The sequence below is a fragment of the Mustela nivalis genome (assembly GCF_964662115.1).
Source record: "Mustela nivalis genome assembly, chromosome: 7".
NCBI lineage: Eukaryota > Metazoa > Chordata > Mammalia > Carnivora > Mustelidae > Mustela > Mustela nivalis.
In genome coordinates, this window is record NC_139026.1 from 88,061,126 (window position 1) to 88,082,061 (window position 20,936).

Below are 20,936 nucleotides of genomic sequence, written 5' to 3' on the forward strand. Positions count from 1 at the left end.
TGTAGAGGGCTTTTATGAATGTGTAGGTATGAATAAATGACATTTAACAGGTATCTTTCCTTAAGGAGTCTGTAGTGTCAGCCTGCCAGGTAAGGCTAGGAAAACTGAAAACGTAAAGACCCTCCATTCAGTTTAGAATACCACATTTTTATGCTTACAGAGCATGTCATCTTCCTGTTGCTTCTCCCTCCCCTTTACCTAATCACTGTTCTATTTCCTTAGAAAATCATTACATCATAAGAAGCGAGGATTAAGTAGGCCATATATTGTATGATTCATTTATATAAAATGTCCAGAATAGGTAAATCCATAAAGACAGAGAGCAGATTAGTGGTTGTGAAGGACTGAGGGGCGGGGGAACTGGGAGCAACTGCACAGGTATAGGGTTTCTTTTTGGGGTGATGGAAATGTTCTGGAATTAGTGATGATAGCTGCATGACTGCGAATATACCAAAAATCACTGAATTATATGTAAAAGTGGTTATTTTATGTCATGTGACCCCTAAATCAATAAAACCTGTAAGAAACCTCCCCATCCCACATTAAAGTCACATATATCCTATATTTCTTGCTAATATTCTCTCCTCCTTTCCTCAAAAACAAGTGTTTCGTTAAAACTAACAGACGACTACTTTTTTAGCAACAACAACAAAATTAAGCAGAACAGGCAGGAAAACTCTCCATGAAATTACTAGATGGTAACAGGACCAATGAAGGAGTGGGGTGGGGGAATGAGGCCTAGGAAAGCAAAGTCAGGATTAGAACATGATAAGGATTCTGAATGAAGCTAGGGTAGGGTTTACACGGAAGGAGAGTGGCTCGGGACCAGGGATTGAGCAGGGCTCTCTGGTCGGGGTCTGGGAGACATGTCTAGTTTCTGTGCTCATTGACCACTGGCTGGATGAAATGAATGGATGATGGGGAGCACATACTGTGGAGCTGGTGGAACCGGTCTGCTTGGACACAGCCGCCTGGTACTTGGCCATTCGATCCTTGATGGAGGTTTCGGATAGCCGTGGTAAGTCCAGATTTCGCCTGCTCTCGCTTTTCTCTGTGTTGAATGTGGAAGATGACAACTGACCTGGAAGCACACGAAGAATGTGCTCTATCAGAAGATAATATGTGATTTGAATGATTTCAAGATTTTAAATTTGGGGCTATTGGAATTGGATGTAATCCATTTCTTCTCTGAAGGGTACAAAGAGGAAAATCGGGAATATAACTTACTTACTAGGTAATAGTTGCTCACTTTCCCAACATTAAAAGGAGAACCCTTTCCATAAATGAGTATTATATATTTAAACATCTTGGCTTATTTAACACTGGAAAAAAACTAGATCTTAATGCCATTTTAATTTGCATTTCTTTACCAGGAGGCTGATGATATTCCTATTAATTTCTTTTTCTTCTTTTGTGTAATGCCTGTAAAGACTGCCTTCCAAATATAATAACTATGCTCTTGAGGTCTTATGTTACCAGTGGTAATATAGGATTACCGATCTTGTCAGAGGACACTGCAGCCCATCATGGCAGCCTCAAGTCCCAGATGACCGCAGAGCCAAAATGGTCAGCAGTACTTCCCTCGTTATCCCACAAGGGGCCCCTCGGCTGTTACAAACACAGTTACTTTTAATTTGTGCCATTCTTACTCTAAAAGCATTGGCTTTAAGGCCAAAAGGTATTGTTACTAATGAGTACTTCCTAGAGAACCCCACGCACATGGAACGCTACTTACCGGGGCCCAGTTCCAAATCATCCAGAAAAAAGCTGTTTTCAGAGATCTTCCTTCCACCTGCACCACGGCTCTGGGACCGAAGAACCTGCTTAGAAAACAAAACCCATTCATAAGCTTTAAATAGAAGGTGGAATATCTTGACGAATGTTCAAAAAAAAAAAAAAAAAGGCCTTCAAATCTCCTTTATTAATAAAATCCACAAGAGATTATATTTTGTATTAGTTTTTATATTCCACAGAATGTGTTTTTAGCATTATAAATACAAAGTACTACATATTCACAGGTGTCCAGGGAGAAATAAAATAACTCTATATACGTAATTCTCTGTGGAAATAATCACTGCCTAACCAGCTTCACCAGAAAACTACGCACTTGAACCAGCCATGGAGGGGAATCCTCATGTCCCAGACAACACGCAGATGCCGACCCAAATCATCAAGTCCGGATGGCAGTATTTGCTGTTTGTTTCCCTTCTCCTCCCACTTTATCTCTGCTGTTGCTGCTTTGGTTCACATCTTCATCTTTTCCCTGGACTACTGTATTACATCGCTAATTGGTTCCTCTATACCTTCTAAGCAAGTCTCTATGATGCTGCCATTATCCCACATCATGTAATTATTCCCCAATATAACGGTATATTACTCTCTTGTTCAAAATGCTTTAAAAATTCCTGTAATCATTCCTTGAACTAAATCTAAAGTGCTTTGTATGTCACAGAAGACCAGTTCTACATCTAGTCCCCCACCTCCCCTGAGTATTCCCTTTCTCACCCTTTACCCTCCAGGAGAAGCAAATTGCTGGGAGGTCTCTGAGCTTGTAAATGAGTTCCTTTCCCCCATTCCCCTTTTATCCTTCTCTTTGTTCTTTCAAGACTCAGCGGAGGCTGAGCAACAGCGAAGTCCACCTTCCCTCTCCCACATAAATCTAAGTAGTCCTTCCTCTGTTTCCAAGGTTCCTGGTCACACTTCCAATACAATGCTTTTTTTTTTTTTTTTTTAAAGATTTTACCTATTTGTCAGAGAGAGTGAGCGAGAGCGAGCACAGGCAGACAGAGTGGAAGGCAGAGTCAGACGGAGAAGCAGGCTCCCTGCAGAGCAAGGAGCCCGATATGGGACTCGATCCCAGGACGCTGGGATCATGACCTGAGCCGAAGGCAGCTGCTCAACCAACTGAGCCACCCAGGCGTCCCCACTACAATGCTTATTGTGTGTCCCTCCACTGGACTGGAAGCCTAGGAGGGCAGGGACCATGTTTTTGTTTTTTAAATAAGAAATGTAGATGGTACAGATTTTTTTTTAATAAATTATTTTGTGAGTTTATCTAGATTAGATCTCTAGTTAAAGTTACAAATTATAATTTTTAAGACTGGAAAAGTAACTTAAAAGAAGGCCATTTAGTGTCACAGAATGTTCCCAGACAATAGTACACAGAGAATATGTCACGTTTATTCAGCTTGCAATGACAGCCTTCAACCAGATCCTGTCATTCAAATCTCAATTTATTTCCAGATAACTTGAAGTGGGAAGGATATCTGAAATCCAGTAGGACAGAAGAGTAAAGCAGTACCCTTCTGAACACAACATTAGTAAATAGTTATTAAACATTTACGTTCAATGGACTAATCAACAGTCAAGTGTAAGACTGTGAACTTTTTCAAGTCCTCCCCTGACCAATGACAATACTTCCTTGCAAAATCGATATACATTTCATATAATTTGTCTCCAGTTAGCTTTGCTAATTACATTTTCATGATAAGAAATAAAAGATGCTGTAGCAGCTCTAACCTTGCCCCATCACACTCACGTTAGCTGCACCAACATCAACCACATGAACTTGACTCATACAACACAACACACTCTTGCTCTGGGAGCAGCCCCCCATCTAGAAATGAAGATCATCAGCCAAAATGAAAAGATAGATTTGTCAGGACACCCTCCCCATCCACCTTTTTTAATTTTCAAAATATTTTTCATTTGCAGACAATTAAAGTAAAGGAAATTCCAAAGACTTATTCCATGCTGCTTCACTGTGAGATGATTAATACCAAAATTAAAATTTTCTGGGCTCAAAAAAAAGGAAGAACACCTGGAAATACGTCTTTTTTTTTTTAAACCAAAGGAGACTGGGTTCTGCATCCTTAATAATGAAGCAGTATTTCAAATATTTACATTCTGTCAAAGGTAAAGTTCAAGTACAATTCTAAGACTATGTGTTATGTGTCACAACCTGCAGATAGCTCAGATTTCTGTCTGTACTCATATTCAAAGCCCTCTGCTGCATACAGAGTCCCTGCACTGGCGTTACCAGGAACAAGCCCATTTAGAACCAGAACATATGCCTTGCCAGGGCAAAGGCTTACTTTGGTTTTAGATGCATAAAATTTTCCATCTTTGCTAGCTTTCAGTTTAAATCTTCAGGTTAAATAAAGTTAAGAGCTTTTTCCTTTTTTAAAGCCTTCTGGTACATGAGGGTATTAGTATTCCTAATTCTTTTTTTCCAAGTACTGAAAAAGTGAATGTGAAAAGCCATTTGGTTTTAAAGGAAAATAGAAATGTCTCTGGAAATCAAAGTTATACTGACACTGGTTCTGAGGAAGAACACAGCTCTGAGACAGGAAAGCTTTTAATGAGGTCCCAGATGAAGCACTAAACATTTCTTTCAAAACTGGTTCACCTCCAAATCACTCAAATATTAAGAATAACAAGAACTCCAACGCATTTACAATGAATTTTGTGATTCTCATTTTACAAGTGGTAATCTGAGGTACAGGAAGAAGGAGGAGTTTCCTCTAATATTTCTCAAGGAAGTAGAAGAACACAAAAAGAAAAAAAAAAGCAGCAATTCTGTTACTGAAATACTCTTCTGTAACACATTTTTATCACGTTTCAGCCCTGTTTATTCAGATGCCTGAGGGAGCCTGTTAAGAGAAGAGAGAAAAGACAAGATACTTCAAGACTTTCTGGAATTTCCTCAGGCTTGGCCTCACCCCACCCCACAAGTCCTCCTTCCTGTCAGCTGACTGTAGTAACTCTCATTAGTGGGACGGCCCCTTGAAATTACTCTCAGAATCCATAAACCAAATGCATCAACACATACCAATAAAAGAAAAAGAGCTTAGGGTTTTTAGCCAGTAGTCTGTAGAATTTCTTTCCTCTGGAAAACTGTCTTCTCTCTAAGATTTCATTTGAGAAAGAGAGACAGACAGGAACGGGCAGGGGTAGAGGTGGGGGTGGAGGGCCACAGGGAGAGGGACAGCAGGGAGCCCAGTGTGGGACTTGGATCCCAGGACCCCGAGATTATGACCTGAGCCAAAGGCAGACTATTAACCAACTGAGCCATTCAGGCAGTCCTCTGGAAAAATTTTCTTAAGGGAATAAAGTAAGTGATGTCCTAAATATCAAGTAAAAAGCAGGATTTCCTATCCCCCTAATTTTTAGGAAAAATTCTGTCTAAAAGTTGATTCTTTTTTTTTTTTTTTTAAAGAATGTATTTATTTATCTGAGTGAGAATGAGAGAGAGAAAGAGCATGAGGGGGAGAAGGTCAGAGGGAGAAGCAGACTCCCCAACAAGCAGGGAGCCTGATGTGGGACCCGATCCCAGGACTCCAGGATCATGACCTGAGCCGAAGGCAGTTGCTCAACCAACTGAACCACTCAGGCTCCCTAAAAATTGATTCTTAACACTTTAATTTTCCTTATACTTCTCTCAGCCACTTCCTTCAGACTTTCAACTTTGACTTCTTTCAGACTCTCATCCCTCCAAAGTCAAGGGTAGAGGGTGACTTTTAGGGAAAATGGGACTTTGTTGAACTGTGCATCGGGTGTAGATAAAACCTACACTTAATTTCTCAAAGTACTGAGAGACAAACATTTCCTTCTTCAGGCAGAAGAAAACAGAAAAAAATGGAGCTCTTTTAAGTAAAATAATACATAAAGAAGGAGCTCTTTATATCCAGGTTGTAGGATTTCTCTATCTTTTCTATATTTCTCAGCATTCTACAAAAATTATACGTTACTCTTACAGTTAGGAAGAAAAGAAAAGAAAGGATGGGGTGTCTGGGTGGCTCAGCTGGTTAAGTGTCTGCCTTCAGCTCAGGTCACGATACCAGGGTCCCTGGATAGGCCTGGGTCACCAGGTCCAGGCTCCCAGCTCAACAGGGAATCTGATTCCCCCTCTCCCTCTACCCCTTCCTCTGCTTGTGCTCTCTCTCTCTCTCAAATAAATAAATAAAATCTTTAAAAAAAAAAAAAAAAGAAAGGAGGGTCAATACTTCAATATTTATTAATACAAATAGATAAAAATGATAAAAACCAAATGCTGACAAGGTGCTGGAGAATTAACTATGTCCTTAGATTGCACTAGTTATAGTCTAATTTTTTAGAACCAGCTGAAAATATATAAGAACTTTTTTTTTTCTTTAAGATTTTTTGTTCATTCACTTGGGAGAGAGAGGGAGAGCATAAGCAGGGGGCCCAACCCTGGCCAATCCAGGGACCCCGAGATCGTGACCTGAGCTGAAGGCAGACACTTAACCAACTGAGCCACCCAGGTGCCCCAAAAAGAACGTTTAATGAATTATGGCTTTTGATCATGAGAACATCACTTCCGTAATATTGTCCTCCTCCCAAAAAGCTAAAAACAAAATGTTTCTGCCAAGATGCTTTAAATTTTTTAAATTAGACTAGAAAAATATCTAATTACTGGGGCATGATTAAACTCTAATGAAATACTACATTGCCATAAAACGATAATCACATGAACTAGGAAAATACATAGAAAGGTTATATAAAAAAGACCAAACAAAAGAAAAAGCACACGAAACAGTGAGCACACAGGGATGAAAACCATGTAAAAACTACTTATGCAATAATAGGATAACATTGTACTCAGCTGTTCTATTCTTTTTTCCTGGTGAAGGTTACTGGCTTTTCCAGGGTTACTTGGCTTTTTCCCCTCCTTTCTGTGTTTACTGTGTGTGGCAGGGGAAGGAGGACAGAGAAGTTTCTGACTCAAGAGTTTTAGTACAAATCTCTTACATTCCAACGTATGTATTCTCTTCATTACCCTGATGCTTTGAATTCAGTTACAAGACTGCAAAATGTGGGAAGAGGGAAGATAGAGAGTTAAAGCCTTTGAGAATACAATTGTTGATATGTTTTAAATTTTTGCTGATTTTCTTAGATTTCAGATAAGGCAGGTCATAGCCAATTGTTTTTACTTAATAAACAGTTATTACAATATTAATGAAGACATTGTAAAAAAAAAAGACATTGTTACATGGTAGAGACAGGTTATTAAACAATTGCAGTCCTTGTTCCGATATTAATTAGCCAATCACATTGGGCATGTCAGTTAATATTTCTGATTACTGTTTCCATCTGCAAATTTGGAATTTTAATATCCTGAGAGCAGTGAGCTGGATTAAAGAACTTTACAGTCCTGTACAGTTTTAGGATTTATGTCAAAGATATTAATAGGGATTTTTCACTCATTGTAACTCACTGATGAATTAGAAGACTAGAGGAAATGACTAAAATATCCATCTGGACATACATACCTATATTGTCTAATCTAGGAGTAAGTCTGATTCCACAAAGATAAAGGAGGTCATATTTGAGGGGTTAAGTGAAGTCTTTCTGACCACTCCAAACTTCATGGAGCCAACTTTGCTTACAGAACATTCCAGTCCTCTGACATTCCTTTTCTTTCTATTTTTCTTTCCTTTCCTTTCCTCTTTTCTTTTGTTTTCTACTTCTTTGTTTCTAGATTTTATTTATAAGAGAGAGAGAGAATGAGCAATGGGAAGAGACAGAGGTAGAGAGAGAGTGAGAGAAGCAGAAGCCCGATGTGGGGCTCAATCCCAAGACCCAGAGATCATGACCTGAACCAAATGCAGAGGCTTAACTGACTGAGCCACCCAGGTGCCCCTTTGACATTTTTTTTTCAATATTTTTGTTATTGTTGTTAACTTTTCAAAATGTTTTATTGTAATGAAATTGGCTGAAAACCTGTAAGTAGTTGGCTTGAAAGTAAACAGAAGGGACGCCTGGGTGGCTCAGTCGGTTAAGCAGCTGCCTTAGGCTCAGGTCATGACCCCAGGGTCCTGGGATCGAGTCCCGCATCAGACTGCTTGCTCGAGGGAGCCTACTTCTCCCTCCACCTCTACCTGCTTTCTCTCTGTCTCTCTGACAAATGAATAAATAAATAAAATATTAAAAAAAAAAAAAAGAAAGTAAACAGAAAAGAGATAACTGGACTCCAGCTGGTATATCAAGAACAGCCACTTAGAGCAACAAACAGTGAGAAATATCAGAATTGCTTGATCAGCATCTCTATACCCAGACCCATTACTACCTTACCACGAAAGATGGAAGAATTACTCAGTTACTAATTAAGGGTAAATAAAATTTAATTTACACTGGTATGGTATCTTTACCAGAAATGATCTGCTAGAGAAAGGCCAGTCAAAATAATACTGAGAACAGTGAACTTACATTTTGAAATTATAGAAGTTTATAAATCATGGATGAATATAATAAATCAGCAAAAAAAATTACTTTTAGTAGGACATATGCGAAAGATGGCATTGATAGAAAAAAACAAAGATAATTCTTATGTTTATTTAACAAAACCAGTTACTGTATCCATATTTAAAGCTCTAGCAATGTATCTATTAGAGGTCTAATTTGGGGTCAATATAAGATTTATGATATGCTGATAAGCAAACTAAAGATATACTCCCCCCTACATTAAGATGACTATATTAGGGGTGCCTGGGTGGTTCAGTTTGTTGAGCATCTAACTTTGGTTTAGGTCGTGATCTCGGAGTCCTGGTATGAGCAGACCTAGGGCTCCCTGCTCAGCGGGGAGTCTGCTTTTCCCTCTGCCCCTCCCCACTCCCCACCCCTGCTTGTGCTCATGCTTTCTCTCAAAAGAAACACCCTACAGTGATATTGACAGTTATTCAAGTCCCTTTCCTCCTTAAGTCCATCTTAAAATTATAGCTTAAAAGTATGCAATTAATAGCAATTATGAATATCCTCAGAATTTTATTCTTCTTGGAATATAATTTCAAATAACTTATTTAAGCCATTAAAGACACAGAAGAAAAATGTTACTAAGATAACATTAAGTGGGTAAGAGAACACATGTAGTTGTTAACCAAGAAAGAAGAAAATAAAATGTCATGGATAATTTTATAACAATGTACAGATTCCCTACAGACACCTACCCATTCTTCAAGAAGGCAAATAAAAACTGTTTCCTTGATGTAGATTACAGATTGGTTGGCTATGGACAAAATATCTAATGAACATAGATCAGACTTCAGCTTGGTTACCTTCCTTTCTCAAGGGCTTACTCCAGGACACCAGCATGTACACACTGTTCTGTATGAGTCACAGAAAACTAAACCAAATACCAAATGTCACTTCCAGGAAATTACATGAAGAAAATCAGAAAAATTTTGGACTGTTTGAAGAAGGATGGTTTTACTCTCATATTAACAAGTGCTGATTTTGTTGGTGTTTTGGTGCTAGCCATTCATACAATGAGCCTGGTGATAAGAGAAAAGAAATTCTTTTTTTTTTTTTAAAGATTTATTTATTTATTTATTTGATAGAGAGAGAGATCACAAGTAGGCAGAGGCAGGTGGGCAGGGAGGGAAGCAGGCCCCCCGACGAGCTCAATCCCAGGACTCTGAGATCATGACCTGAGCCCAGAAGGCAGAGGCCCAACCCACTAAGCCACCCAAGTGCCCCGAGGAAAAGAAATTCTAAGGGAAGTTTAAGGGCTTAGAACTCCAAAGTGAAAAAAGCAGCAAACAAGTGAACAAGGGGCTGGGACAAGGGAAACTTCCATTTTTATTTTAGATACTTTTATTTTAGCTGAATGTACTGTTTTGCCTTTGTAGTGTAAGACAAGTTAACACAATTAAAATATGACTAACTGGTAGCATTAAAATATATCATGAATAATGGGGGGAAAGGAGAAAGAAAAAATGTCTAAATAGTTTAATTCTTTTCACTTATGGACAAACATCATTATTTCCTCATTGTGACTTCCCATCCATGGTTAGTCTCCAAAGAGTGAGCAAATGAGTGAGATTACGTGTTTTAGGAATAGTGATTTTTGGTGAGGAGGTACTCTTTCCTCTCCTCTCCTTTCTTCCTTTATCAAACTTCTCTCCTAGAAAATGGAAATATTTCATGGAAGAAGAAGTATTCCACATCTGTATGAAAGTATCAACAGATATTCACAGTGTAGTCTCATTTTCTTGCATTACACCTAAGTGGTTCGATCTTGACCAAAGCAGAAGATAATAATTTAAATAGGTGATGAAGGCAGAAAAAGGTCACCCAAATATTTGGTCTTTCCTATCCAAGGATTGTGTGAACCAAATATATTAGGAACCAAACAGAAAGAAGTGATACTGAATGAGGCTGTCACATGCTCCTTACGTGCTCCTGGTCATTCCAGAGCATAAAAGAAGAGGTACTTAATTTTTTTTAATAACCACATCCTGGTTTCTTTCTTTCTTTCTTTCTTTTTTAAAGATTTTATTTATTTATTTGACAAGGATTACAAGTAGGTAGAGACACAGGCAGAGAGAGAGAGGAGGAAGCAGGCTCCCCGCTGAGCAGAGAGCCCGATGCGGGGCTCAATCCCAGGACCCTGGGATCATGACGTGAGCTGAAGGCAGAGGCTTTAACCCACTGAGCCACCCAGGTGCCCCCACATCCTGATTTCTAAAGATTATGAATTCAAATATCAACATGAGGATAAGCAAATGTTGGTTAATGGCTACTTAATCAGCTATCTTTTTCATAAAAGGATGTCCAAGATAGTTATCTCAGCTATCTAAAATCCAGATCAGGGACGCCTGGGTGGCTCAGTTGGTTGAGCAGCTGCCTTCGGCTCAGGTCATGATCCCAGCGTCCTGGGATCGAGTCCCACATCCTGCTCCTTGCTCAGCAGGGAGCCTGCTTCTCCCTCTCCCTCTGCCTGCTGTTCTGTCTGCCTGTGCTCTCTCTCTCTGATAAATAAATAAAATCTTTAAAAAAAAAAAAATAAGGGCGCCTGGGTGGCTCGGTGGGTTAGGCCTCTACCTTCGGCTCGGGTCGTGATCCCAGGGGCCTGGGATCGAGTCCTGCGTGGGGCTCTCTGCTCAGCAGGGAGCCTGCTTCTCCTCATCTCTCTCTCTGTCTGTCTCTCTGCCTATTTGTGATCTCTCTCTCTGTCAAATAAATAAATAAAATCTTTAAAAAAATAAAATAAAAAAATAAAATAAAATCCAGATCAACATATACATGAAGTTAGGATTGCTAGACCACCTCAGTATAAGCCACTGGGCTTGGGGTGGGGGTGTTTCTTCTTCCTAGTAATGACGGTAGGTTAATCCACCCACTGCTCATTTGCTCTTAGGAATTAGAGCCATCACGTTCAACTAAACTATCTGACCTGAATGATGTATCCATTCACTAAAAGTAGAGAATAAGTAAGGAAGAACACTTAATCAGTTCTTACTATTTATAACTGTCTGAACTCTAAGATTTGTTTCTTCCTTTTATTAAGTAAGCACTAAGAGCTAAGTCATTGTACTAACCATTGGGGAAGAAAAACATCATTACTTTTTTGAAAGAAATTACAGACTTTGGGAGTATACAAATTTTTTTTTTGAGTATACAAATTTTTTAAGAAGATTTTATTTTTTTATTTTTTAAAATATTTTATTTTATTTTTTTAAATATTTTTATTTTTATTGATTTGACAGACTGAAATCACAAGTAGGCAGACAGGCAGGCAGAGAGAGGGGAGAGGGAGAAGCAGGCTTGCTGCTGAGCAGAGAGCCCAATGCGGGGCTCAATCCCTTAACCCACTGAGCCACCCAGGTGCCCCAAGAAGATTTTATTTTTCAGAGATAGAGGAGAGGTAGTGGAGGGAAGGAAGAGCAGGGTGGGAGGTACAAGCACAATCCCCTCCTGCCTCAGTGCAGAGGTCAATAGGGGGCTCAATCCCACCACCCTGAGATCATGACCTGAGCTGAAATCGAGTCAGACGCTTAACTGACTGAGCCACCCAGGTGCCCCAGGAGTATACAAATTTACACATGATTATTAAAGGAAAGCATGATATAAATGCCCAAACATAAGTAAAAAGAAAATTCTATAGGTTATAGAAGGGTTAATTTATCTGAGAGAAACCAAGGTAAGGTCTCCCAGGGTTTTTTTTGTTTTGTTTTGTTTTGTTTTTGTTTTTGTTTTTTGTTTATTTATTTGACAGAGATCACAAGTAGGCAGAGAAGCAGGCAGAGAGAGAGGAGGAAGCAGGCTCCCCGCTGAGCAGAGAGCCTGACAAGAGGCTTGATCCCAGGACTCTGGGATCAGGACCGAGCCGAAGCAGAGGCTTTAACCTACTGAGCCACCCAGGCGCCCCAAGGTCTCCCAATTTTGACTGACCTTGAGGAGAAAGATTTCAGAAGGCCATAATGGGGGCTAGGCATGACTGATTTAGAGAGCGAGGAGTGATCCAGGGTTTAAGTGTAAGACTGGCTCTGAGACTGAAAGATAGGTTGAGCTCAGACTGTGGAAGACCCAAATATTGAATATGGGTTTGAGTCTTCAGATTTTTAAAAAGGTTTATTTATTTCTTTATTTGTGTGTGAGAGAGAGAGAATGAGTGGGAGGGGCAGAAGGAGATAGGATCTTATGCAGACTCTCTTATGGAACCCTACATGGGGCTCGATCTCGTGATCCTGAGATCATGACCTGAACAGAAATCAAGAGTCAGATGCACTTAACCGACTGCCTGGGTGGTATCCCGGGTCATCAAAAGTTTCTGACTGAGGGAGTAAAGTAATGTACAATTCTATTTAGAAAAATAAATAGCAACAGTGTAGAGGATGCATGGGAAGAAAGAGAAGAGGCTGATAGGGAAGGTCAGAGCAATACTATGATACCAGATAGAATGGCCCATATTTGAAAGATGTGTGGAGGGTAGCCTTATTTATTGATTTATTTACCTAATGATTTTATTTATTTATTTGAGAGACACAGAGAACACAAGTGGGGGGGGGGGGAGGGAGAGGCAGACTTCCTACTGAGTGGGGAGCCTAATGAGGGGATTCGATTCCAAGACCCGAACTGAAGGCAGATGCCCAGCTGACTGAGCCATCCAGGCATCCCAAGGGTAGGCTTATTTAGATGGCTTAGTAAGTGACTGATTGGGAAGAGGAGGCAGGCAGAAGGGAGAACTGATTTCAAATTTTAAGGACAAAGAGATTTGGTGCATGGTAATGCATGAAGGAACACCGGGGTAAAGCAAGTTTTTTTGGAAAGACAATGGATTCTTTTTTAGCCTTTTTGAATGTGGCTGCCTAAGGGATATTCAAGGAGAGATGTCTGATTTGGCAGGCAACCAGAAATATGAGGCTGAAGCTTGGGTTAAGAACTAAGGATTAGAATCTAGTTTGGGGATTCACCTCTTGGAGTCAAGGAAAGAGATGAGATTTCACAAGGAGAGAGAAAAAAACAGGAGGGCAGAGACCAGGAAGAAAAGTGGACAAGAACAGAACCAGCTCAGGCAAAAGGGAACAAGAGAGACTAAGAAAAGTGGAACTCAAGCCAATTAACTTTGTTTCCTGTAAATAACTGAGAAAAAGATTTAGGAGGACACAACATTAGAACATTATCTCCATTATCTATGTGCTCCCTGACCCTGCCCAGTTAGTTAGTTGAGATTCAGTCATCTGAATCTCTAAAGTAAAGTTCTAAATCTCTAAAGTAAAGTTCTCTAAAATTTAATTACGGAACCAGGAACCAAAGAGTCACACAATTTGTACCTACCGTATTTACTTACTTGTCTCACGGAGGTACTCATTTGTTAGCTCTGAGGTATACATTCTCTCTTACAGACTCTTACTCCTAAAGAGATTTCTAGTGTCCCTACCATATTTCTCAGAGCTTTCTTCCAAAGAGCCAATTATGTAATTTACCGATTAAAGCCTTATCCATATTAAAGCTGAAATTATATTAATAATAACCATAACATAGTTTCAAACTAATGAGTCATTCCTTAGGCTAAAGTAGACAAAACTTCTTTTTAAACATTTTTTGAAAATATTAGACAATACTTTTTAAAGTAAACTACCCATGGGTCTAACATGGATAAGGATGCTTATTTAGAAATAGCTATAAAACCAAGGGCAGCTCTCTTTTACTAAGAAGTCCATTAAGTGGCAAATGACTGTTTAATCAGGAAGTTTTAAAGGGCACCTAAGAAAGCCCAGGTCAATCTTAAGACACTCTCCCTCCACGCCCCCATCTTCCTATACCATTAACAATCAAGTTACCTGCTCTGTGCTAGTAGAAATCTAGAAGGATCTTTCCTTACATGAGGAGTCTTTCTCTATTCTGACCAGCCACAAAGTGATAGGCTTGTTCTGACCCATCTTTCACCAGACATTTATGAGAAAAAAGTCTCTCACCAGATCCTTACACATAATCAGCATTTTTGTTTGCTGCAATCCCAGTCATTTCCTACCTTAGGCCAGTTTCGACACGCACCAGGCTTTTGCACTGAATCGACATTGTGTGTTCTGGCATGACATCAGCCGTCCTGCCCCTAACAGGGTCTCTGAGGAGGAGGCTTACAATGGTGCTTTGAGTCACAACAAAACCCCTTCCTCTCTATTTAGGAGTTCTGACATTTTTTTCCTTCCACTTAAAATTCTTCTTCCCATTTAAATTTAAAATTTATTTATTTATTTATTTATTTTATTAAGACCATAAAGGAGAAAGAGGGAGTTGGCAGGCCTAAAGGACTAAAAATTGAGAGGGATGAGAGTTTTAAGGAAAGTCATAAAACCACTTTGTGGCTCCATCTTTTGCCAACTGGTTTTAATGTTAAAATAGAACTAAAACTCATGCACAGGAAAGGGTTCTAGGTTTGCAACCCTTTAAAAATTCTTACTATATCCTCAAAGTAGACAATCCTTTAAACTCCCAAGAACTTTCCTAGGCAGGAAAGCTACAGGCACTGCAAATCATGGGAAGAGAGAAACGAAGTCACGTCAAACAAAACTGAAGATTAGAGGATGAGTTAGAGAGTTTTTTGTCTCAGAAAGCAGGTCTTATACCATTACTTCACACATGTAGGGATTTGGGCCAAATATTTAGCTTAAAAAATTTCAGCTTTCCCATCTAGATGGAATCTAGAGAAAATGAGGGCTTTGCTTCCTGTCAGATCTGTTTATTTCATTATAATGACTGTTGTAACAAACCATCCCCAAGTACAAAGCCAGATATGCAGGAAAGTATGAGAAAACTGGAAAAATTTACCAGTTCTGCAGCCCCTGGATTGTGTTATAAGTCACCCGCATATGTAACTCATTTTCTAGTTAAGTAATTCCCTCTGGGTACCCGGTCTGTAATCCACATGAAGGCTCAAATTTCATTAGCAGTTGTAGGAAAATGCAACCCTGTGCATTTGCAAGTCAAAACTCCTGAAGGCTACAGCTAGTCTGGCTATCCTCATTGATTTTTCCTGGGAGAGGATTTTAGCTGATAGAAAACATTTGTTGGGAGGCACAGATGAGGAAGTTGAGAAGAGAAGGAGGCAGCTAGCAAAGAGACAACTGAGCCTCAGTCTTAATGTTAAACTCTGGCCTTAACACTCAGCCTGCAGCTGTGTCCACGCACAGAGATATTCAGCAGTAATTCCACCCCCCAAAGCTACAAATGACAAAAGGCACAGGAAGACAAATTAAAAGGGCACGCGTACAAAAACACAAGATCCAATCGGCATCAAACTCTTTGTTTCTAGATATTAACCTGAATCCCAGTAAGTTTCACTTGAAACTGGGTCAAAGGTTGGCAAACCTTAGCATCTATGTAAATAATTCGAGACTTTTCATTAATTCATTTAATTCTGAATCAAAAGACATACTGGCCACACCAATCGAACTGTCTAGATCAGAAAAACAGCTTTGTTTAAATCACGTGAATTGAGTTTCTCAAGCCTGCCACCGGCCCAGTCCTTACCTTGGTGGGAGCTGGTTCACCCTTCTCAAACATCATCTTAAGCCTGTTCAGCGGAACATTGTATTTCTCTATTTTGTTTGAGGCTTCTGTGTTTTCACTGATTTCAGGTTTTCCTACTTCATGCCTGGATTCTCCTAGACAATTTTCCATTTTTTTACTTTCTTTCGAGTGGTCTTTAAGACGCTCACTGGCCTCAGTGCGGGGATACAGACACTGAGTAAGGGCTTCAGGAGGAGATCCAAGTCTAGGTCTGGGGTGGGCTCTTCCTTCCTGGTCAGCTTCGGCCTCAGAGGCAGAGCTTCTAGACAAGTCACCGGCAGGACCGCTGCCTCCGTGTCTGACCTCGGCGCTGCCGTCCCGCAGGGCGTCTGTGTGAGACTCTGTGCCCTGGGCTGGGTTCTCCCACTTCTTCTTTAACACAGTCAGGATTCCCCTCCTGCAGTGCTGGGGAAGATTTTCAGTGTTCTAGAAGAACAAGAAGTCAGTGCCAGTTATAACTTGCCTGGTGAAACATTCAAACATGTTGTTCTTTGTAAAATGAAAGTTAGAACTCTAAGCAGCTCCTGGTCCACTGGCGTTTCAGACAGCTGTGAACAGTTACAGCCCTGCCACATGGAGAAAGCATCCAGCCCAGGAGACGGGAGACGGAGAGGGGAAGAGAGAAAAAGTCAGGAGCTGAAGCAGGAAGTGATAAAACAGGATAGCCTTATAAGGACAAAATGAGAAGAAAGGAGAGCCCAGATCTAATGATAGTTACATGGGAAACAAGGGATTTTTATCCAAAGATTAATAAGGAAAACAAGAAAGAGGAAGCAAAATACTAGACACTTTAAACCCCGCAGATATACATTAATACAAGTTCATCATTGCATGTCACAAAATTACATGGGGAATCCTGCTGGGGTTTTCTTTCTTTTAAATATGACAAAGGCGCAGTATAACTGAAACTATATAGTACTGTAATTGTGGATAGTATCATCAAGGATTGAAAGTATTGGTAGAAATTGAGAGAACTCACCAAACTTTTACATGTATTTGCATAAATGGTATTTCATCGTATCTGACATAATCTACATGCATAGAACAAATTTTATTTTTACATAAGAACCTAATCCTCTTTTTTCCCCCTCTGCTCTTCTCTCCATGTCTGTCCATGTGTAAATTCTCAGTTGTCAGAAAATTTACTGTTTCACAGATCCTCTGGTAGACAAATATCCAGGCTGCATATGAAAACACTACCACTCACTTTCTGGATTGAAAGACACACACTTACACATCTGAGAGAGGTCACTTTCACCTGGGTCAAAATGGAATTAATTGATACATGTAAGATTGCAAACAACCTTGAAACTGCCAGGGCTGTACCAGGAAAACAGAGGAAACATGCTTGACGAAGTAAAATCCAATGTCCCATACTCTGAAAGCGTTCCTATAAATAAACAGAGCAGCACTACCTCCCAATAAGCCACGAACTCCAGTACCTTTGTGCCCTCTGTTCCTGTGGTCTGTGACTCACCGGGTCTTTCAACTAAGAAAGAAAGGACAAACCACCTAGGACTGAAAGACTTCCGGGAATTAAACAGGATTAGCAGCTATATTGGGAATTAAATCTCTCACCCTATTACTCTCCTGAAGACACTGCAGGAACTGCTTCATCAAATAGTACCCAGGTCTGAAAAAAAAAAAACTTACAGAAGAAAACTGCTTGATTTTAGTGTTTAAATCTTTACTGACAAGATGATTCACTGGTGGAAGAATGAATGGATTAGAAATACAGAAAGTGTGAAGAGTCTTCTTGTTGGAAAAGAATTAAACTGGATGCTGGTGCTGCCTTATCGCCTGTAGCATGCTTTGCTGGATGTTACCTCCTGCCACACAATGGATGAGTCATCTGGGTCTCCAGCTGCACCTGCCGTGCCCATGTCCAGCCCAAACAGGAGCCCTGCCACTCTAAGTGGCATTTTGCCTTGGTAACTAGACTCTACTTTTCTCAGCAATCATGTGATCCAAGTATATTTACTGACATGGAAAGATGCTCATAAAGATACTTTTGAGTGGAAAAAAGCAAATTTTAAGACCACAAGGACGCCTGGGTGGCTCCGTTGGTTAAGCACCTATCTTCAGCTCAGGTCATCAGGGTCCCAGGATCAAGCCCTGAGTTGGACTCCCTGCTCAGCAGGTGTCTGTTTCTCTCTCTGCTTGCTGCTCCCCCTGCTTGTGCTCTTTCTCTGACAAATAAATAAAATCTTAAAAAAAATTTTTTTTAAGACCACATAATCCTATTTTATAATATAAATGTATATTTATAAGCATAGAAAAGTAGTCTGGAAGAAAAGACATCAGGATGTTAACAGATGTGGATTATGGGCATCTGTATTCATTATGTAACACAAATGAATACAAAATAGAACTATACATCATCATCCTATCACAAAAATCGACAGAATATTAGAACGCTTTGATGTTACTATAAGCAGCTCAAAAATGACCACTTCTACTTTACTTGGGATGACCAGGAAGAGAGGGATCTATGGAATAGGGTATAGACAGTGTCCCAAAAAGGGCCTGGGTGGAGGACATCCCTTGGGGGCATTGTAACAAGGAGTAAGTGTGCTCTTTTATTAAAAGGAGTTCTTAAGGGTACACATTCAGAAGTCTTTAAGTGGGGACAAAAGAGGCTGTGCAGTCTGAGAGCATGAAAGGCCCCACACCCTAAAATCCCTCTGGCAGCATACCCAGGCAATACCAGGATGCCAGTCTTTAGGACCCGAGGAGAGCAAAAACGGGGAAGAAGCAGTGACTCCAGTCCTTCTGGGGAAGGAAAAGAAGCAAGAAGGTACAGAATAAAAGCAATAGCTGAAAGCAGTCTGGACTGCACAATGGCAAGAGCGTTGTATTGAGATGGCCTGGGTTACCACTGGAGAAGGGATTATAACACACTTCCACGTTCTACAAAGAACAGGTGTTACTAAGTCTATTCCAGCCCCACCCAGACAAGTGACCTTGGGCAAGTTTAATATCTGGAACCTACCATACTGGGCTATTGTGGAGAACAGATGTGTCTATATTAAAGCATGTAGTGTAGTATTGGACATAAATAGGTGCCCAGTAAGTGGTGACAATTAAGATCTAGTGGGTGGTCCTTCCTACTCCTCCAGCCACACCTCATAATGATCAACCACAGTATCCAGTCGACTCCCAAGTCCTGTACTTGGATTACAGTCTCTTACTGTTCTTTCTATTCTCTATCTAGTCTCCACTGTTCCAGAGTGGGGGTGTAGGGCACACAGTAAGGCAAAATTCCAGTTGGTTTTAACTTTTCCCCAAATATTTTCCTAGAAGAGGCAGTGGGAAGCCATGGAGGCTGCAAGTTTTCAAGGGTCCTATGGGTTACTACATGACGATAGCCTCCTTTCTCAAGTGTGACATCCAGCACGCTGTTCATTCTACCCAGCAAGGCTGGGAACCTTGGCAGATTTGCCCCTGGACCATAACTGGCTTCCTGAATCCAGATTAGATACAACCTGGAAATGCAACACAATGCATTTTCTGCTGGAGCATTTGACTTGGAATTGGGATGTGTCCCAGCACTGCCCATCTGAGATGTATGACTGTGAAGTAAGTCCTCTCCTCTCTTTGGGTCTCTGTTATTCCACTATTCAAATGAAGAGGCTGGGTCAAATGAACTTTAGTGCTGAACTCTTGCCAGGGGTAGCTTCATCTTAAAAGCTGAGGATGTTGGGTAGAAGACAGCAGTGCAGCTGCAAACACAGACTACCGGGACATACAGCCCCCAAGAAAGGGAAGAAATTCTTAAGCTGAGAGCTTCTCAGAAAAGTGGTAGCCAGTCATTATGGAGATGAGTGCCCAACTTGTACAGATTTCAAGAAGCGGCATGTTACATGTTTGAAAGGAACCTGAAAATATAACTGATGGCACTATTAATGGTCTGTGTTTGTGTTTCCTAGATGTAAGTGGAAGAGGAAGAAAAAGGAAAAAGTAAATTTCTGGAAAACTAGGCTATCATGTAACCTGATCCCACTGTCTACTGAAGGAATAAATGTACCCAGTTGCTTCTGAATGTTTCTCTAACTTGCTTTCCATGGCAGAATATAAGTATTTCATCTGGTCAGTCACTTCTATAAATGCATATGGATATTTCTCCCTGTTTTCAGGAGAAAATTCAGGCTTCTGGTGGATCTTAAAAGCAACCCTCTGTCATTAGTGGAAAAACTGGTACATCTAAATAAATTCCATAGTTTAGTTAATAGCATTGCATTAGTTAATTTCTTAGTTTCGATAAATGTTTGAGAGTTATGCAAGATGTTAACATTAGGGGGAGGTAGGTGGAGATATATGGGAACTCTCTGTACTATCTTAAGAACTCTACTGTAAATCTGAAAATATTTCAAAATAAAAAGTTTGCTTAAAAAAAAGTAACACTTCCTCAGCTTTCTATGTTCCTCTAGTGACTGCTGTCTCTTGCATTTTTAAAGTTAAGGATTTTGAAAGCACTGTCTGTATTTGCTGTTTGCACTTGTGTGCTCTCCGCTCCTGCTTCCTCTACTACCCAAACACTTCTGAAGTTGCTCCAGTCAAGATTACCCATGACCTCTTTAACATTTTCATTTTATTATCTTATTTTTAACTTACTATTTTCTCAACTACAAAAGTAGTAAGAGGGGTGCCTGGGTGGCTCAGTCCGTTAATCATCCAACTCCTGATTTTGGTTCTGGGTCATGATCTCAAGGTTGTGGGATCAAGTCAGGCCCCGTGATAGACATGGAGCCTGCTTCAATTCTCTCTCTCCTGTTCCCTCTGACCTTCACCACGCCCCTCTCTCCCCACCTAATCACTCTCAGTCTGAAAGAAAATAAAGTAATAAAAAAACTTACTGGGGGAGGGAGAAAAGTCACAATCAATATAGGAATGTATACATGCCTTGGCTATGTACTCTCATTTTCCTTATTTGACTTCCCTACCCTTTCCCATCAAGATACCCATTGCCAACAGTGTGGCACATATGCTCTCAACCCCCTCCATTTCTATATACTATATATATATTTTTAGGTATTATAAATATATATATTTATATGGTAAGATATAAAAAAGCACATTATGTGTTTAAAAGCAAGATATAGAACAGTAGAGTATGGTTACTG

The 20,936-nt window shown here is 40.1% G+C and overlaps 1 protein-coding gene across 4 annotated transcripts in view; it reads right to left on the reverse strand.

Annotated features, from left to right (window-relative positions):
- The window catches only part of LIMA1 (LIM domain and actin binding 1), a 93,799-nt gene that overhangs the window by 19,998 nt on the left and 52,865 nt on the right, over positions 1-20,936 (reverse strand). For 2 of the 4 annotated variants that reach the window (XM_082741252.1, XM_082741251.1), the window contains exons 4-6: positions 15,775-16,239; positions 1,736-1,820; positions 933-1,081 (exon numbers count right to left, since the gene is read on the reverse strand). In XM_082741252.1, coding sequence (XP_082597378.1) covers positions 933-1,081; positions 1,736-1,820; positions 15,775-16,239 — 699 coding nt within the window. Of the gene's footprint in view, positions 1-932; positions 1,082-1,735; positions 1,824-15,774; positions 16,240-20,936 lie in introns of all 4 variants that reach the window. The other 2 variants (XM_082741250.1, XM_082741249.1) reach the window with 1 other exon arrangement.